This window comes from Silurus aristotelis, assembly GCF_946808225.1.
Source record: "Silurus aristotelis genome assembly, chromosome: 6".
NCBI lineage: Eukaryota > Metazoa > Chordata > Actinopteri > Siluriformes > Siluridae > Silurus > Silurus aristotelis.
This window is the reverse complement of record NC_139579.1, coordinates 2020805-2043047: the sequence shown is the minus strand read 5'-3', so window position 1 is coordinate 2043047 and position 22243 is coordinate 2020805. Positions and strand designations below refer to the sequence as shown.

The window sequence follows — 22243 nt, the reverse complement described above, 5'->3', positions numbered from 1 at the left end:
ACTTTTATATATAAGACATTTGCACGTTCTGGAGACGCCCCGCCCACCGCCAGCGGCCGAGCCAATCAAAGATATTGATGCGGGAAAGGTAGGGACATTGGGGGCGTGGCCTCGCAGATCAATGCGGTCATTCATAAAATTGAGATTTACTACACACCGGGATCGCAGATCATTTTTTACCGGCGCTTTGAAATCGCTCATAACTTCCCCGTCTGACCGCCGCTTAGTGACAAACTGGATAAATATGTTCAGCTGCCTCCTGTGTGTTACACGTGCCATTAAAAACACCCATTAGCAAACACTGTTCTCCTCCAGAGTTCTGGAGAAGTGATCAAGTTATGAACAGACAGATACACACTCACTCATACACTCACACACTCACACACACACTAATACACACACTCACTCACTCACACACACTCACTCTCTCATACACTCACACACTCACACACACACTAATACACACACTCACTCACTCACACACACTCACTCTCTCATACACTCACACACTCACTCACACACTAATACACACACTCATACACTCATACACACACTAATACACTCACACACACACACTAATACCCACACTCACTCACTCACTCACTCACTAATACACACACTCATACACACACACACTCACACACACACTAATACACACACTCACTCACTCACTCACTCACTAATACACACACTCATACACACACACACTCACACACACACTAATACACACACTCACTCACTCACTCACTAATACACACACTCATACACACACACACTCACACACACACTAATACACACACTCACTCACTCACACACACTCACTCTCTCATACACTCACACACTCACTCACACACTAATACACACACTCATACACACACTCATACACTCACACACACACACACACACTAATACCCACACTCACTCACTCATACACTCACACACTCACTCACTCAATCACTCACACACTAATACACTCACTCATACACACACTTATACACTCACACACACACTAATACCCACACTCACTCACTCATACACTCACACACACACTCACTCACACACTAATACACTCACACACACACTAATACCCACACTCACTCACTCATACACTCACACACACACTCACCCACTCACTCACACACTCATACACTCATACACACACTCATACACTCACACACACACTAATACACACACTCACACACTCACACACACACTAATACACACACACTCACTCACTCACACACACTCACTCTCTCATACACTCACACACTCACTCACACACTAATACACACACTCATACACTCATACACACACTAATACACTCACACACACACTAATACCCACACTCACTCACTCATACACTCACACACACACTCACCCACTCACTCACACACTCATACACTCATACACACACTCATACACTCACACACACACTAATACACACACTCACACACACACTAATACACACACACTCACTCACTCACACACACTCACTCTCTCATACACTCACACACTCACTCACACACTAATACACACACTCATACACTCATACACACACTCATACACTCACACACACACTAATACCCACACTCACTCACTCACTCACTCACACACTAATACACTCACTCATACACACACTCACACTCACACACACACTAATACCCACACTCACTCACTCATACACTCACACACACACTTACTCACTCACTCACACACTAATACACTCACACACACACTAATACCCACACTCACTCACTCATACACTCACACACACACTCACACACTCACTCACACACTCATACACTCATACACACACTCATACACTCACACACACTCTAATACATACACTCATACACTCACACACACACTAATACCCACACTCACTCACTCAGACACTCACTCACTCACACACTAATACACACACTCATACACACACTCATACACTCACACACACACTAATACACACACTCACTCACTCACACACACTCATACAGTCATACACACACATACACTCACACACACACACTAATACCCACACTCATACACTCATACACACACTAATACACTCATACACACACTCATACACTCACACACACACACACTAATACACACACTCACTTACTCACACACACTCATACAGTCATACACACACTTATACACTCACTCACTCACTCATACACTCACACACTCACTCACTCACTCACTCACACACACACTAATACACACACTCACTCACTCACACACACTCATACAGTCATACACACACATACACTCACACACACACACTAATACACACACTCATACACTCATACACACACTAATACACTCATACACACACTCATACACTCACACTCACACACACTAATACACACACTCACTCACTCACACACACTCATACAGTCATACACACACTTATACACTCACTCACTCACTCATACACTCACACACTCACTCACTCACTCACACACACTCATACAGTCATACACACACTCATACACTCACACACACACTCACTCACTCATACACTCACACACTCACTCACTCACTCACTCACACAAACTCACACACACTCATACACTCATACACACACTCATACACTCACACACACACTAATACACACACTCACTCACTCACACACACTCACACACACTCATACAGTCATACACACACTCATACACTCACACACACACTAATACACACACTCACTCACTCATACACTCACACACACTCATACAGTCATACACACACTCATACACTCATACACTCACTCTCTCATACACTCATACACACACTAATACACACACTCACTCACTCATACACTCATACACTCACTCATACACTCACTCACTCACTTACTCACTCACTCACTCACTCACTCACACACACTCATACAGTCATACACTCACTCATACACTCACTCACTCACTTACTCACTCACTCACTCACACACACTCATACAGTCATACACACACTCATACACTCACACACACACAAATACACACACTCACTCACTCATACACTCACACACACTCACACACACTCATACAGTCATACACACACTCATACACTTACACACACACTAATACACACACTCACTCACTCATACACTCATACACTTACTCACTCACTCACTCACACACACTCATACAGTCATACACTCACTCATACACTCACTCACTCACTTACTCACTCACTCACTCACTCACACACACTCATACAGTCATACACTCACTCATACACTCACTCACTCACTTACTCACTCACTCACTCACTCACACACACTCATACAGTCATACACTCACTCATACACTCACTCACTCACTCACTTACTCACTCACTCACACACACTCATACAGTCATACACACACTCATACACTCACACACACACTAATACACACACTCACTCACTCATACAATCACACACACTTACACACACTCATACAGTCATACACACACTCATACACTTACACACACACTAATACACACACACACTCACTCACTCATGCACTCATACACTCACTCACTCATACACTCACACACTCACACACACTCACTCTCTCATACTCACTCACTCACTCATACACTCACTTACTCACACACACTCACTCACTCATACTCACTCACTCACCCATACACTCACTCACTCACACACACTCATTCTCTCATACACACTCACTCTCTCATACACTCATACACACACTAATACACACACTCACTCACTTATACACTCACTCACTCACTCACACACACTCACACACACACACACACTCATACAGTCATACACACACTCATACACTCACACACACACTAATACACACACTCACTCACTCATACACTCATACACTCACACACTCACTCACACACACTCATACACTCATACACACACTAATACACACACTCACTCACTCACTCACTCATACACTCACTCACTCACACACACTCACTCTCTCATACACTCATACACACACTAATACACACACTCACTCACTCATACACTAATACACACACTCACTCATACACTCACACACTCACACACACTCATACACTCATACACACACTCATACACTCACACACACACTAATACACACACTCACTCACTCATACACTCATACACTCACACACTCACTCACACACACTCATACACTCATACACACACTAATACACACACTCACTCACTCATACACCCACTCACTCACTCATACACTCACTCACTCACACACACTCACTCTCTCATACACTCATACACACACTAATACACACACTCACTCACTCATACACTAATACACACACTCACTCATACACTCACACACTCACACACACTCATACACTCATACACACACTCATACAGTCATACACACACTCATACACTCACACACACACTAATACACACACTCACTCACTCATACACTCATACACTCACACACTCACACACTCACTCACACACACTCATACACTCATACACACACTCACTCACTCATACACTCACTCACTCACACACACTCACTCTCTCATACACTCATACACACACTAATACACACACTCACTCACTCATACACTAATACACACACTCACTCATACACACACACACTCACACACACTCATACAGTCATACACACACTCATACACTCACTCACTCACTCACACACACTCACACACACTCATACAGTCATACACACACTCATACACTCACACACACACTAACACACACACTTACACACTCATGCAGTCATACACACACTAATACACTCACACACTCATACACTCACTCACTCACACACACCCACTCTCTCATACACACACTAATACACTCACTCACTCATACACTCATACACTCACTCACTTACTCACACACACTCACACACACTCATACAGTCATACACACACTCATACACTCACACACACACTAATACACACACTCACTCACTCATACACTCACTCACTCACTCATACACTCACTCACACACTCACACACACACACACACACACACACACACACACACACACACACACACACACACACACACACACACACACCAATAAAAGCTATAATTAGACGTTATAGTCCTTGTTCTTTTCTATTATGGTCCAGCCCGAATTACAGCTACACACACACACACACACACACACACACACACACACACACACACACCAATAAAAGCTATGACGAGACACAATAGTCTTTTCTATTAAAGTTCAGACCAAATTACAGCTAAACAACACACACACACACACAAACACACATTCCGCATACACATGGGTCACGACCCAATCGCCTGGCGTGGTCCCTAACAATAACACACCCTGTACGTGTAGCATAGTCTCCATACATTCATAGTGCTGTAATAGGAGACACAAAGACAAAAAAGTCGCATCAAAATATAAAATTTTTAAACTCTGGGAATAAAAAAATGGACGAGATTTTTTTTTAAGTAAGAGATGAGAATAAATAAGTGTTCTTGTAGGCATTAGCTGCTAGGCAGATATAATCACATAGCAGAAGCTAGGTCTTACTAATAACTGGGGTAGTGAGTTAATGAGCTAGCCGTATTAGCTATTTCTCATTATGGCAGAACTCATAGAGGTTTTGTTAGCGGGTGATGCTCAGTGTTTTTACAGTGTCATATAAATGTAAGTCTGTTCTCACTAATTGTCCAACAATTCAGTTAAAAATATTTGTTCTATTTTTACATTCAATATATTGTGTAAAAATGCCATTTTCTAAATGGACCTAATGGTTATAATGGGAACTGTAGTTGTTTTGTATGAAGCTCGAAGTAAGAAGTCTCTGTTGGTTGCCAATGGTGATATGCTACTTTCAATTATGTCTAATGGACCATTAGAATACCATATACCATGTCATTAAGGACCATTAAAATACCATTAGATTTTACATGCTAGTATCTACTGGACACCATTAGAGACCATTAGGATTAATCAGCCAAATTCCAAAATGTTTTTACAATGGATCTGTCTATAAATAGGATATGTAATGTAAATCATGTGGTGTTGGTTTTAATGGTTAACAGCTGATGGTTGTTGTATTGGTATTTCACTGGAAAACCTTAGCATTTTTTTTAAATAATAGTTCCTCTTGTTTTTTCCAGCAGGATGTAAAGGTTCAGTAATTGTACTGACAGTCAACATTTACCTCAGTAATGTGGGTGAGTTACTGAAAAACGACTCCTTACAACTAAAATTTAATGTTTATCACAATTATAATGGACTAATAACTGTATTTCTGGTGTAGGATATAAATAAAAACATTAAATACATCCTGCTTCTTGCTGTGTTGTGGAAAAAGAGGCAGAATATTTCTTTAAAACACTGTTTAGACAACACAACAAAACTATCAGGAAGATCAACATTTACCTCAGACGTGTTGGTCAACTACTGAAAAAAGTCTCCATAAAACCGTTTTTACGATTAGCATTAACGGCTAATTCAACTTTATGGGTTTTGGGAAACAATTTTCGTCACAGACGTTTGTTTGTGTGCCATTTTTCTTGGCGAAAAAACACGAAAGTGTTCCAATGAACCGGCTTCATTTCAATCTCTGATGTTATGCGGTGTTTGTTTATTGATTTTCCTAAACACAACTAACTAGAAAGCTGTGGCATCACACTTCATGGTGAGTTTGTAAACAGGAAACAGGCCTTAAAATCAGCGTGAGTGATACACACTCTGTCATTACGCTTCTCAGACCTCGCTTTTGTTTAATGAGAGATCAAAGGCTCGTTCGTTTGTTCTTGCTCCATCTTTCATTTTAGGAGCGTTCGTTCTTTCATTTCAGACCGACCGCTCACACACACACACACACACACACACACACACACACACACACACACACACAATCTTCCAGTTTCCCCAATACCATGTTTCTCTTATTTATTTATTTATTTATTTATTTATTTATTTATTTATTTATTTACTGTTAGTTTTTGTTTATTTTATTGTCATTTTCCTTTTTATCAATGCTTTTTTCTTTCTTTCTTTCTTTCTTTCTTTCTTTCTTTCTTTCTTTCTTTCTTTCTTTCTTTCTTTCTTTCTTTCTTTCTCTCTCTCACTCCCTCTCGATTTTTTCACCTGTTACTTTTCTCTTCTTTGCGCCTCATCAGTAAAAAATGGTGTGTCTTCATAAAAAAAACTACATATTCTCGATTCATGCAGGGTTTTTTAGTTTTTACGACTCACATGGTAAACAATCTGACGTGATGAAGCTGATTTCCAGAAAACGTCTGGTCAAAAAAAAAGGTCACATCTGGTTTTAGATGTAAAAAAATCAGTGAGCGAAGTATGGAGGAATGATGAAGAGAGGACGAGTGTGTGTTTGTTCAGTGTTGTAGATGAAAAAGAGACACACCTATTCCACCACACCCGAGAGCAATACACACACACACACACACACACACACACACACACACGCACACACACACACAATGTTCATACAGGCCATTAAGTCATAGTGTGTGTAATCTTAAGCATTGCATATATATATATATATATATATATATATATATATATATATATATATATATATATATGTGTGTGTGTGTGTGTGTGTGTGTGTGTGTGTGTGTGTGTGTGTGTGTGTGAGATGATGATGATGATGATGATGATGATGAATGAGGGCACATTTTGTTCCAAAACAGAGGAAGCTAGACAGAGAAAAAACAAGTCTTCATACCGAGCGAGAGGCGGGAGGAATTAGGAATTTAAGTCTCACAGATATTTATAACTTTAAACAGGAACTGCAGTGTTGACTCCCCAAACAGTCTCTCACACACACACACACACACACACACACACACACACACACACACACACACACAGGGGCAATAAGACAGGTAATGACCCCTGGAGCATTTATAGTAAGTATCGGTTGATACTAAGCAGCTGTTATTTATTGTGATATTTTGTATAATGATTATGTAAGTAACTCTGTAAATAAGGCGTTACTGTGACCAGTCTGGGACTCGATTATTTCCCCATAACAGCACGATTTAATCACCACAGCACAGCCAATCAGGGATCACACTGCGCTGCTTATTAAAATGGCACTCGTACTCTGTCTCTTGAAGGCAAGATGAAAAAAAACAAACATTCATTACCATTATTACCACCTGCCTAATATTGACTTGTTCTGTGGCTTCGCAGCCCCAAACACAACAAACTGTGATGCATCATCAGAATCAGCATTAAATTTTTCAGTAATGTGAGCTACATCAGATCGTCTGTAGGATCAGACCACACGGACCAGCCTTCGCTCCCCACATGCGTTAATGATCCTCGGCAGTCCACGACCCTGTCGCCGGTTCACCACTGTTCCATCCTTGGAGCACTTCTGATAGATACTGACCACAGACCAGGAACAAGAGCTGAAGATTTGGAGATGCTCAGACCCAGTTGTCTAGACGTCTCAATCTGTCTCTTAAATCCTTACTCTCGCCCATTTTTCCTGCTTCTAACATCATCTTTGAGGACAAAATGTTCACTTGTGGTCTAATAAATTAATCCAAACACTTCCGGGTGCATAATAAAGAGATCATCAGTGTTCTTTACTTCAGCGCTCATATTGTTCTAAAATCATAATGTTATTCCTGATCAGTGTGTTTCCCGAAGACAATTTGTTTGCAGCATATCATAAGCAAACTCAAACAAACAGTACAAACACCCAGGTTTCTTCTAAGAGCTATTACCTCAAACATAAGTTTTATATCAAATGCCAGAAGGGAGGAGGTGAAACTGATATTCAGGGTGGAAATCAAACAAAATGCTTTGGGCTTTACCCCAAACCTGTTCATGATAACTGGGTCATAATCATCTCCTTCCTCACTGTCATTTCACTTCCCTGGTTAACATTCCACTCAAAACAAATCCATTCACAATTCACTATTCCCACATTCCAGCGTGTTCTACAGTATAAACCTGCGCTAATGTATTATCATCTTCTTCTTTTTCTTCTCTTCTTCTTCTTCTTCTCTTCTTCTTCTGCTTCTTCTTCTTCTTCTTCTTTCGGCTGCTCCAATTAGTGGTCTTCACAGCGGATCATCAGTCTCCATACCCCCCCTGTCCTCTACATCTGCCTCTTTCACCCCAACTACCTGCATGTCTCCCTCACCACATCCATAAACCTCCTCCTTGGTCTTCCTCTATTCCTCCTTCCTGGTGTCTCCATCCTCAGCATTCTCCTACTGATATACCCCATGTCCCTCCTCTGCACATGTCCAAACCATCTCAATCTCACCTCCCTCACCTCGTCTCCAAAACATCCTACATGCGCTGTCCCTCTAATAAACTCATTTCTAATCCTGTCCATCCTCGTCTGCGCTCATGTACTGTAACACCATCTAAAAGATGTGTAGTTTTGTACTCTTGTGTAGGTTTGACTCTTTATTTCCCGTCTGTGTGATTGGATTTGTATTAAGGGAACATTTGTGTATTATTTTTTATAGGTGAATGGTTTCCTTGAGCAGGTTGTTGTAATTGGCTGTGATGCTGTTTGCTGCTCGGAAGTGTGTTTGGTGTGAAACTGAGTCTGTTTGGGCAGCGTGGAGTAAATGAGCGCTTTGAGTGTCGTGAACAATCGCTTCAAACACACTCCACTCAACCCACAGTGCGCTTATGTGTGTCAACTGGCAGTAAATCACAGGCTACAAAAAGAGTGCTGGCAAAGTTGCATCATACACACATAGAAAAAACACCTCGTCTTCCGCCTGATAAGGCAGACCTGCGCTTTGTTTTCTTTGTGTATTGAATGTAAGACTTATGTGTCACATTATTCACTAATGGAGGACAAAGAGACGGAAACAGAACCTTATCAGCCAGACATGCAGCTCTAAAACCCGACCACACACACTGGAGAAAAAAACACACAAAATAAGGACATATACCAGGATGTAGAGTGCAGTGTCCCACCGAACACACACCTTCTGATCACATCTCCACACTACGGTGTTTCATGATGTCACCGTGTTTTCATTGTGAGTCCAGGTGTCATGGTGTACGAGGTTCAGTGTGACCTGGATAATAACAATGACCTTCGTCAGAAAAAAACTCCAGAAACTAGTGTAAACCTGATCCATGTACACCTGGATTTAAGGTGGAGCGCTGGCATGTTGTTTTCAAGATTGTGAAATTGTGAAAAAATGGTGATCAAAATACAACCTTATCTTATTATATTATATATATCTGCATGATCATGAGGAGGATCGGCGTTTTTTTTGCTTTGTACTTTGAGAATTATAATAAATTTGATGTTTTTGGCAGACCAATCACTGATCACCAATACGTCCAAAGTCCAATCAGTAATCACCATTACCCCAAAAATCACTGAGCACCATTATTCCTAACAAACCAGCAACAATCATGATGGCGATGTCTCGTTTTTTTATATTTTAAGGTCAAATTGTTCTTTAAAAATGTTTGAAATTCAAGAGGATGAAGTTCTCCAAGAATTCAGTCAACGCCGATGCCTCCAGGATTCACAGGAAGAAGATAAACTCGAGACATGAGCATATAACTTTATTAGGTTCTCCGGTTGTAACGATTAGCCGGAAACTAGCATGACTGGACTACTTGATAAGCATAGAATAACTACCTAGAATGTCCCCTAAATATCTATGCTGGTAAGTGTTTTTCATCACTCTAGAAGACTGAGAGCTATTTGAGTAAAAACTCCAGGTGTTTTTTTTTCCTCGGACCTTTGGCCTGATTTTCCGATCTAGAAAATTCCTGGAACAAACATCCGCCTGAATGACTGTATTTAATCCTGGAGACAACATTTCTAAGGAATTTTCATTCATGCCACGTTCCTGTAACCTGTCAATTCTGCTTTGCTGGAAAACTACTTCGAATCAAAGCTGCTGAGACATCCGTGGACAGGACACCTCCGTCTGGCAGCGTGCTTGCCTGAAGGTCAAAGGTCACAGACATCAGCTTGGTAAAGCAGAAAAGTCCTGCTTTCTCAGCAGCTTCGCTCTCTCAGCACAGAACCACAGTCACTCCCTGTGAATCAGCCTATCCCACTTCACGGGACTTCAGCCTCGCTCGCTATCCTCCCTTCATCTTTCCTCCCCTCCTTCCCTCCTCCCTTCATCGATCTATTCCTCCCTCCTGGCCAGAGGTGTCAAACAGAGACGCCTTGTTCCCTGAGTCCTGCTCTTTCCAACCGGGACCCCACAAAAATCCCAGCAATCCTTGCTATTTCCTCTACCTTGTTTGTTTGGTGGTCAAGGAACGACTCTCTCACACATACACACACAGAATTAGACTTGCTTGCATACACACTCTCTCTCTCTCTCTCTCTCTCTCACACACACACACACACACACACACACACACACACACACACACACACAGAGCAAAACAGCAAACAGAGCTCACCTCTGTTTCTGCACTGACCGTGTGTGTGTGTGTGTGTGTGTGTGTGTGTGTGTGTGTGTGTGTGTGTGTGTGTGTGGTTAAGATGTCTGAGCTCCCTCTATTGGTGACCTTTAGTTCCATGTGTCTGACTCTCCAGCTCACGTCACTGCTGCCAGTCTACGAACTGATAGAGCAGCTTTGTCCTCAACAGCAGTGTGTAAAGACTGTTCACCAATCAATATTAATCTCGACCAGCAATAATATCTTCTTCTTCTTCTTCTTCTTCTTTCGGCTGCTCCCATTAGGGGGCGCCACAGCGGATCATCTGTCTCCATACCCCCCTGTCCTCTACATCTGCCTCTTTCACACCAACTGCATGTCTTCCCTCACCACATCCATAAACCTCCTCCTTGGTCTTCCACTTTTCCTCCTTCCTGGTGTCTCCATCCTCAGCATTCTCCTACTGATATACCCCATGTCCCTCCTCTGCACATGTCCAAACCATCTCAATCTCGCCTCCCTCACCTTGTCTCCAAAACATCCATGCGCTGTCCCTCTAATAAACTCATTTCTAATCATGTCCATTATCAGGACCCTTCTATCACAAATCACTCCTGCTATCACTCTTCTCCACCCACCCAAGAATATAGGTAGCATCCCGTATCCCTGGTGTGAAGTATTGAGCAGAGTTCTCTGCTTCCCCCTGCTGGACAAGAAACATCCCTACAGCAACTTCATTTACTGTCCCTGAAAGAAGTGCGACACATGCATGTTGCAGAAAACTCATTAAAAGGCAAAAACACACAGCGAGTGGATGAAAGTTCTGTGTGACATTTGTGTCTCTAACAGAAGGACTTGTGTAAGACGGAGAACAGGAGAGAAGATGTGATCAGACTCCCTCACCCTCACACTCACACATGGAGGTAGAAGTTTAATTGTTTGGGGTTGTTTTGGAGCAGAGAAGATTCTGGAAAGTGAAAGGAATCCTGATCCAACATGGCTCCTATTCCACACTTCAGCATGTGATTCCGTCTGGACTGCGGCTCATTAGAAGCGACTTCACTACACAGCATGATGATGTACGTCTGATTAATGGAGGATTTTTGACTGGAACATCTTCCACATTACTGAGCAGAACATGCACGTGTTTCTTAAAAAACATAAAAGACTCGATGTTTCCATCATTTTCAAAGCCTCTTTATATATAAAATATAGACAACACATTTTAAATCTCATGGTATTTGTGTTTAAAAAGCAATAAAAAAAGCCAGAAAAATATTTTTTTTTAATTTAATAAAATAACATAATTTGACAAAGTGAAGGTTTTTTCTGAAGGTACTTTTACATTATATGGGAAGGTGGTGCTTAAAGCATTGAAATTTGGATCTTAAGGTCATGAGTTTAAATCCCAGCCACACCAGTCTCTCACTCCTGGGCCCCTAAGCAAGGCCCCTATATCTGCTCAGATGTAGGAATGAGATGAAAGTCGCTCTGGATAGCGAGTTTCTGCCAAACGCTGTCAATGTAAAGGTTTACTGATGTGATCAAATTCAGTGCCTGTTCAGAAGCATATCAACAGAATCTAAAAGTAAAAAGAATGCTTTGGACCTGCGCTGGACTCAGCGTCTTGGGTGTCTCTGTGTTTACGTTGGGGACGGACGGGGACACTGAGAGGGAAAAAAGGAGTGCTGAAGATGCTGCTGGGAGACGGAGGAGGGGAATTCTCAGGAAGGGCGAATGGTACGTCTAACAGACATCCCGAATGCGATATTGGAGGCAGGAAATGTGGGCGTCGGTCTCTTCGGCTGGGCCACACCCCCTTTACTTCACACTCGCTCTCGGGTTCACTTCTGTCTGACTTTGGAGAACCTTCCAGGTTCTTGTTGGCAGACGGACGATCATCTGTTAGGACCAGGCTGTGGAAGCGCTCGCTGATGTCCTGCTCATCACTGCCTTTCTCAGCGGTCAAGATCTGTCTGATCTTTGTGCTCCATCTCTTCCTGTTTGCACCCGCCTGTGTCTCGGTGCTTGTGTCCCTCTGTGTGAGAGGAAACACGATGGTCCTCCGACTAGTGAAAGTCTTCGATGGAGGATCTTGCTGTCCCATGCTGTGGCGCCTCTGAAATGGACATGAGAGATGGTTGTTGGGGGACTGCAAGCTGAAGAAGGTTTGCGTGTCTTCAATCAAGTGGCTTCCTCTTGTCTCTTGGTTTGCGTCTCTTGGTGATGGACAGAGTTTCGGAGTCGTGATATCAGGCAGGAAGTCTTTGAAAGGAAGTCGTCTGTCCGTAGCTTGAGAAACAACTGTGTTAGCATTTTCTCCACCTCGAGCCATGCTGCTCTCGTTAGCGTTATCCGGGCGCACGGCTCGCGCTCTGTGTAAGATGGAGCGTAAGCGGCGGTGAGGCGGAAGGCTGGCTGATAATCCCGCCGGCCCGATGGAACGGAACAGAGGGGCAGGACGGAGAGGACACAGCACACACTTCTCTCCTTCTGACCAACTGGCACTCATGTAAAGTCTACCGCTGATTTCTGTCTCCATTTTGGTGTTGGTGCTCCAACAGGAGGTGTCTGAGACGAGCGGGAGCTCAGGCGTGGGCTGAGACATGATCCCAGACAAGATGTTGTCTAAGTTTTCTGAAAAAAGGAGAAAATTCAGCCTTAGTTGCAATAATAATTTAAAATGTGTTTTAATGCTACGTAGAGAATCTCTGCTTCACGTCGACTTTCCGACTGCAGTAACACTGACAACAATACTGACATTACTACTGACACTAACACTTATACTAACACTGATAGCGAGCATACGCACAAATACCAACACATACTGTGATTTATATAAACAATCAAACAATTATACTGATATTGAGACGAGCGCAAACATACTAACATTAATGTTAATGTCAATAATAACATTTACATTAATACTAATCTCTATAGTAACATAATAACAACATTAATACTAATCTCTATACTAACCATAATAACATTAATACTAATCTCTATAGTAACATAATAACAACATTAATACTAATCTCTATACTAACCATAATAACATTAATACTAATCTCTATAGTAACCATAATAACATTAATACTAATCTCTATACTAACCATAATAACATTAATACTAATCTCTATACTAACCATAATAACATTAATACTAATCTCTATACTAACCATAATAACATTAATACTAATCTCTATACTAACCATAATAACATTAATACTAATCTCTATAGTAACCATAATAACATTAATACTAATCTCTATACTAACCATAATAACATTAATACTAATCTCTATAGTAACATAATAACAACATTAATACTAATCTCTATAGTAACCATAACAACATTAATACTAATCTCTATAGTAACATAATAACATTAATACTAATCTCTATACTAACCATAATAACATTAATACTAATCTCTATACTAACCATAATAACATTAATACTAATCTCTATAGTAACATAATAACATTAATACTAATCTCTATACTAACCATAATAACATTAATACTAATCTCTATACTAACCATAATAACATTAATACTAATCTCTATAGTAACATAATAACAACATTAATACTAATCTCTATAGTAACATAATAACAACATTAATACTAATCTCTATACTAACCATAATAACATTAATACTAATCTCTATACTAACCATAATAACATTAATACTAATCTCTATAGTAACATAATAACAACATTAATACTAATCTCTATAGTAACCATAACAACATTAATACTAATCTCTATAGTAACATAATAACAACATTAATACTAATCTCTATACTAACCATAACAACATTAATACTAATCTCTATACTAACCATAATAACATTAATACTAATCTCTATACTAACATAATAACAACATTAATACTAATCTCTATACTAACCATAATAACATTAATACTAATCTCTATACTAACCATAATAACATTAATACTAATCTCTATACTAACCATAATAACATTAATACTAATCTCTATAGTAACATAATAACAACATTAATACTAATCTCTATACTAACCATAATAACATTAATACTAATCTCTATACTAACCATAATAACATTAATACTAATCTCTATACTAACCATAATAACATTAATACTAATCTCTATACTAACCATAATAACATTAATACTAATCTCTATAGTAACCATAATAACATTAATACTAATCTCTATACTAACCATAACAACATTAATACTAATCTCTATACTAACCATAATAACATTAATACTAATCTCTATACTAACCATAATAACATTAATACTAATCTCTATACTAACCATAATAACATTAATACTAATCTCTATAGTAACCATAATAACATTAATACTAATCTCTATACTAACCATAATAACATTAATACTAATCTCTATAGTAACATAATAACAACATTAATACTAATCTCTATACTAACCATAACAACATTAATACTAATCTCTATACTAACCATAATAACATTAATACTAATCTCTATAGTAACCATAATAACATTAATACTAATCTCTATACTAACCATAATAACATTAATACTAATCTCTATAGTAACATAATAACAACATTAATACTAATCTCTATACTAACCATAATAATATTAATACTAATCTCTATAGTAACCATAATAACATTAATACTAATCTCTATAGTAACCATAATAATATTAATACTAATCTCTATAGTAACATAATAACAACATTAATACTAATCTCTATACTAACCATAATAATATTAATACTAATCTCTATACTAACCATAATAACATTAATACTAATCTCTATACTAACCATAATAACATTAATACTAATCTCTATACTAACCATAATAATATTAATACTAATCTCTATACTAACCATAATAACATTAATACTAATCTCTATACTAACCATAATAACATTAATACTAATCTCTATACTAACCATAATAACATTAATACTAATCTCTATACTAACCATAATAACATTAATACTAATCTCTATACTAACCATAATAACATTAATACTAATCTCTATACTAACCATAATAACATTAATACTAATCTCTATACTAACCATAATAACATTAATACTAATCTCTATACTAACCATAATAACATTAATACTAATCTCTATAGTAACATAATAACAACATTAATACTAATCTCTATACTAACCATAATAATATTAATACTAATCTCTATACTAACCATAATAACATTAATACTAATCTCTATACTAACCATAATAACATTAATACTAATCTCTATACTAACCATAATAACATTAATACTAATCTCTATACTAACCATAATAACATTAATACTAATCTCTATACTAACCATAATAACATTAATACTAATCTCTATACTAACCATAATAACATTAATACTAATCTCTATACTAACCATAATAACATTAATACTAATCTCTATACTAACCATAATAACATTAATACTAATCTCTATAGTAACCATAATAACATTAATACTAATCTCTATACTAACCATAATAACATTAATACTAATCTCTATACTAACCATAATAACATTAATACTAATCTCTATACTAACCATAATAACATTAATACTAATCTCTATACTAACCATAATAACATTAATACTAATCTCTATAGTAACATAATAACAACATTAATACTAATCTCTATACTAACCATAATAATATTAATACTAATCTCTATACTAACCATAATAACATTAATACTAATCTCTATACTAACCATAATAACATTAATACTAATCTCTATACTAACCATAATAACATTAATACTAATCTCTATACTAACCATATTAACATTAATACTAATCTCTATACTAACCATAATAACATTAATACTAATCTCTATACTAACCATAATAACATTAATACTAATCTCTATACTAACCATAATAACATTAATACTAATCTCTATACTAACCATAATAACATTAATACTAATCTCTATACTAACCATAATAACATTAATACTAATCTCTATACTAACCATAATAACATTAATACTAATCTCTATACTAACCATAATAACATTAATACTAATCTCTATAGTAACCATAATAACATTAATACTAATCTCTATACTAACCATAATAACATTAATACTAATCTCTATACTAACCATAATAATATTAATACTAATCTCTATACTAACCATAATAACATTAATACTAATCTCTATACTAACCATAATAACATTAATACTAATCTCTATACTAACCATAATAACATTAATACTAATCTCTATAGTAACCATAATAATATTAATACTAATCTCTATAGTAACATAATAACATTAATACTAATCTCTATAGTAACCATAATAATATTAATACTAATCTCTATACTAACCATAATAACATTAATACTAATCTCTATAGTAACCATAATAACATTAATACTAATCTCTATACTAACCATAACAACATTAATACTAATCTCTATACTAACCATAATAATATTAATACTAATCTCTATACTAACCATAATAATATTAATACTAATCTCTATAGTAACCATAATAACATTAATACTAATCTCTATACTAACCATAATAACATTAATACTAATCTCTATACTAACCATAATAACATTAATACTAATCTCTATACTAACCATAATAACATTAATACTAATCTCTATAGTAACCATAATAACATTAATACTAATCTCTATACTAACCATAATAACATTAATACTAATCTCTATACTAACCATAATAACATTAATACTAATCTCTATACTAACCATAATAACATTAATACTAATCTCTATACTAACCATAATAATATTAATACTAATCTCTATACTAACCATAATAACATTAATACTAATCTCTATACTAACCATAATAACATTAATACTAATCTCTATACTAACCATAATAACATTAATACTAATCTCTATACTAACCATAATAACATTAATACTAATCTCTATACTAACCATAATAACATTAATACTAATCTCTATACTAACCATAACAACATTAATACTAATCTCTATACTAACCATAATAACATTAATACTAATCTCTATACTAACCATAATAACATTAATACTAATCTCTATAGTAACATAATAACAACATTAATACTAATCTCTATACTAACCATAATAACATTAATACTAATCTCTATACTAACCATAATAACATTAATACTAATCTCTATACTAACCATAACAACATTAATACTAATCTCTATACTAACCATAATAACATTAATACTAATCTCTATACTAACCATAATAACATTAATACTAATCTCTATACTAACCATAATAACATTAATACTAATCTCTATAGTAACCATAATAACATTAATACTAATCTCTATACTAACCATAATAACATTAATACTAATCTCTATAGTAACATAATAACAACATTAATACTAATCTCTATACTAACCATAACAACATTAATACTAATCTCTATACTAACCATAATAACATTAATACTAATCTCTATAGTAACCATAATAACATTAATACTAATCTCTATACTAACCATAATAACATTAATACTAATCTCTATAGTAACATAATAACAACATTAATACTAATCTCTATACTAACCATAATAATATTAATACTAATCTCTATAGTAACCATAATAACATTAATACTAATCTCTATAGTAACCATAATAATATTAATACTAATCTCTATAGTAACATAATAACAACATTAATACTAATCTCTATACTAACCATAATAATATTAATACTAATCTCTATACTAACCATAATAACATTAATACTAATCTCTATACTAACCATAATAACATTAATACTAATCTCTATACTAACCATAATAATATTAATACTAATCTCTATACTAACCATAATAACATTAATACTAATCTCTATACTAACCATAATAACATTAATACTAATCTCTATACTAACCATAATAACATTAATACTAATCTCTATACTAACCATAATAACATTAATACTAATCTCTATACTAACCATAATAACATTAATACTAATCTCTATACTAACCATAATAACATTAATACTAATCTCTATACTAACCATAATAACATTAATACTAATCTCTATACTAACCATAATAACATTAATACTAATCTCTATACTAACCATAATAACATTAATACTAATCTCTATACTAACCATAATAACATTAATACTAATCTCTATAGTAACATAATAACAACATTAATACTAATCTCTATACTAACCATAATAACATTAATACTAATCTCTATACTAACCATAATAACATTAATACTAATCTCTATACTAACCATAATAACATTAATACTAATCTCTATACTAACCATAATAACATTAATACTAATCTCTATACTAACCATAATAACATTAATACTAATCTCTATACTAACCATAATAACATTAATACTAATCTCTATACTAACCATAATAACATTAATACTAATCTCTATACTAACCATAATAACATTAATACTAATCTCTATACTAACCATAATAACATTAATACTAATCTCTATACTAACCATAATAACATTAATACTAATCTCTATACTAACCATAATAACATTAATACTAATCTCTATACTAACCATAATAACATTAATACTAATCTCTATACTAACCATAATAACATTAATACTAATCTCTATACTAACCATAATAACATTAATACTAATCTCTATACTAACATAATAACAACATTAATACTAATCTCTATACTAACCATAATAACATTAATACTAATCTCTATACTAACCATAATAATATTAATACTAATCTCTATACTAACCATAATAACATTAATACTAATCTCTATACTAACCATAATAACATTAATACTAATCTCTATACTAACCATAATAACATTAATACTAATCTCTATACTAACCATATTAACATTAATACTAATCTCTATACTAACCATAATAACATTAATACTAATCTCTATACTAACCATAATAACATTAATACTAATCTCTATACTAACCATAATAACATTAATACTAATCTCTATAGTAACCATAATAATATTAATACTAATCTCTATAGTAACATAATAACATTAATACTAATCTCTATACTAACCATAATAACATTAATACTAATCTCTATAGTAACATAATAACATTAATACTAATCTCTATACTAACCATAATAACATTAATACTAATCTTTATACTAACCATAATAACATTAATACTAATCTCTATAGTAACATAATAACATTAATACTAATCTTTATAGTAACCATAATAATATTAATACTAATCTCTATACTAACCATAATAATATTAATACTAATCTCTATACTAACCATAATAACATTAATACTAATCTCTATAGTAACCATAATAACATTAATACTAATCTCTATACTAACCATAATAACATTAATACTAATCTCTATACTAACCATAATAACATTAATACTAATCTCTATACTAACCATAATAACATTAATACTAATCTCTATACTAACCATAATAACATTAATACTAATCTCTATACTAACCATAATAACATTAATACTAATCTCTATAGTAACCATAATAATATTAATACTAATCTCTATACTAACCATAATAATATTAATACTAATCTCTATACTAACCATAATAACATTAATACTAATCTCTATACTAACCATAATAACATTAATACTAATCTCTATACTAACCATAATAACATTAATACTAATCTCTATAGTAACCATAATAATATTAATACTAATCTCTATAGTAACATAATAACATTAATACTAATCTCTATAGTAACCATAATAATATTAATACTAATCTCTATACTAACCATAATAACATTAATACTAATCTCTATACTAACCATAATAACATTAATACTAATCTCTATACTAACCATAACAACATTAATACTAATCTCTATACTAACCATAATAACATTAATACTAATCTCTATACTAACCATAATAACATTAATACTAATCTCTATACTAACCATAATAATATTAATACTAATCTCTATACTAACCATAATAATATTAATACTAATCTCTATACTAACCATAATAATATTAATACTAATCTCTATAGTAACCATAATAACATTAATACTAATCTCTATACTAACCATAATAACATTAATACTAATCTCTATACTAACCATAATAACATTAATACTAATCTCTATACTAACCATAATAACATTAATACTAATCTCTATAGTAACCATAATAATATTAATACTAATCTCTATACTAACCATAATAATATTAATACTAATCTCTATAGTAACCATAATAACATTAATACTAATCTCTATACTAACCATAATAACATTAATACTAATCTCTATACTAACCATAATAATATTAATACTAATCTCTATACTAACCATAATAACATTAATACTAATCTCTATACTAACCATAATAACATTAATACTAATCTCTATACTAACCATAATAACATTAATACTAATCTCTATACTAACCATAATAATATTAATACTAATCTCTATACTAACCATAATAATATTAATACTAATCTCTATAGTAACCATAATAACATTAATACTAATCTCTATACTAACCATAATAACATTAATACTAATCTCTATACTAACCATAATAACATTAATACTAATCTCTATACTAACCATAATAACATTAATACTAATCTCTATACTAACCATAATAACATTAATACTAATCTCTATACTAACCATAATAACATTAATACTAATCTCTATAGTAACCATAATAACATTAATACTAATCTCTATACTAACCATAATAATATTAATACTAATCTCTATAGTAACCATAATAACATTAATACTAATCTCTATACTAACCATAATAACATTAATACTAATCTCTATACTAACCATAATAACATTAATACT

General features: G+C 34.6%; 1 protein-coding gene across 2 annotated transcripts in view; it reads right to left on the bottom strand.

The window, feature by feature from the left end:
• Positions 1–12648: 12648 nt before the first annotated feature.
• LOC310728212 (uncharacterized protein) overlaps positions 12649–22243 on the bottom strand; it is a 10555-nt gene continuing 960 nt past the window's right edge. Inside the window, exon 2 of one of the 2 annotated variants that reach the window (XM_083545413.1) lies at positions 12649–13998. In XM_083545413.1, the coding sequence (XP_083401539.1) occupies positions 12944–13969 (1026 nt within the window). In that variant the 5' untranslated portion in view covers positions 13970–13998 and the 3' untranslated portion in view covers positions 12649–12943. The remainder of the gene's footprint in view (positions 13999–22243) is intronic. The other variant, XM_083545414.1, reaches the window with a different exon arrangement.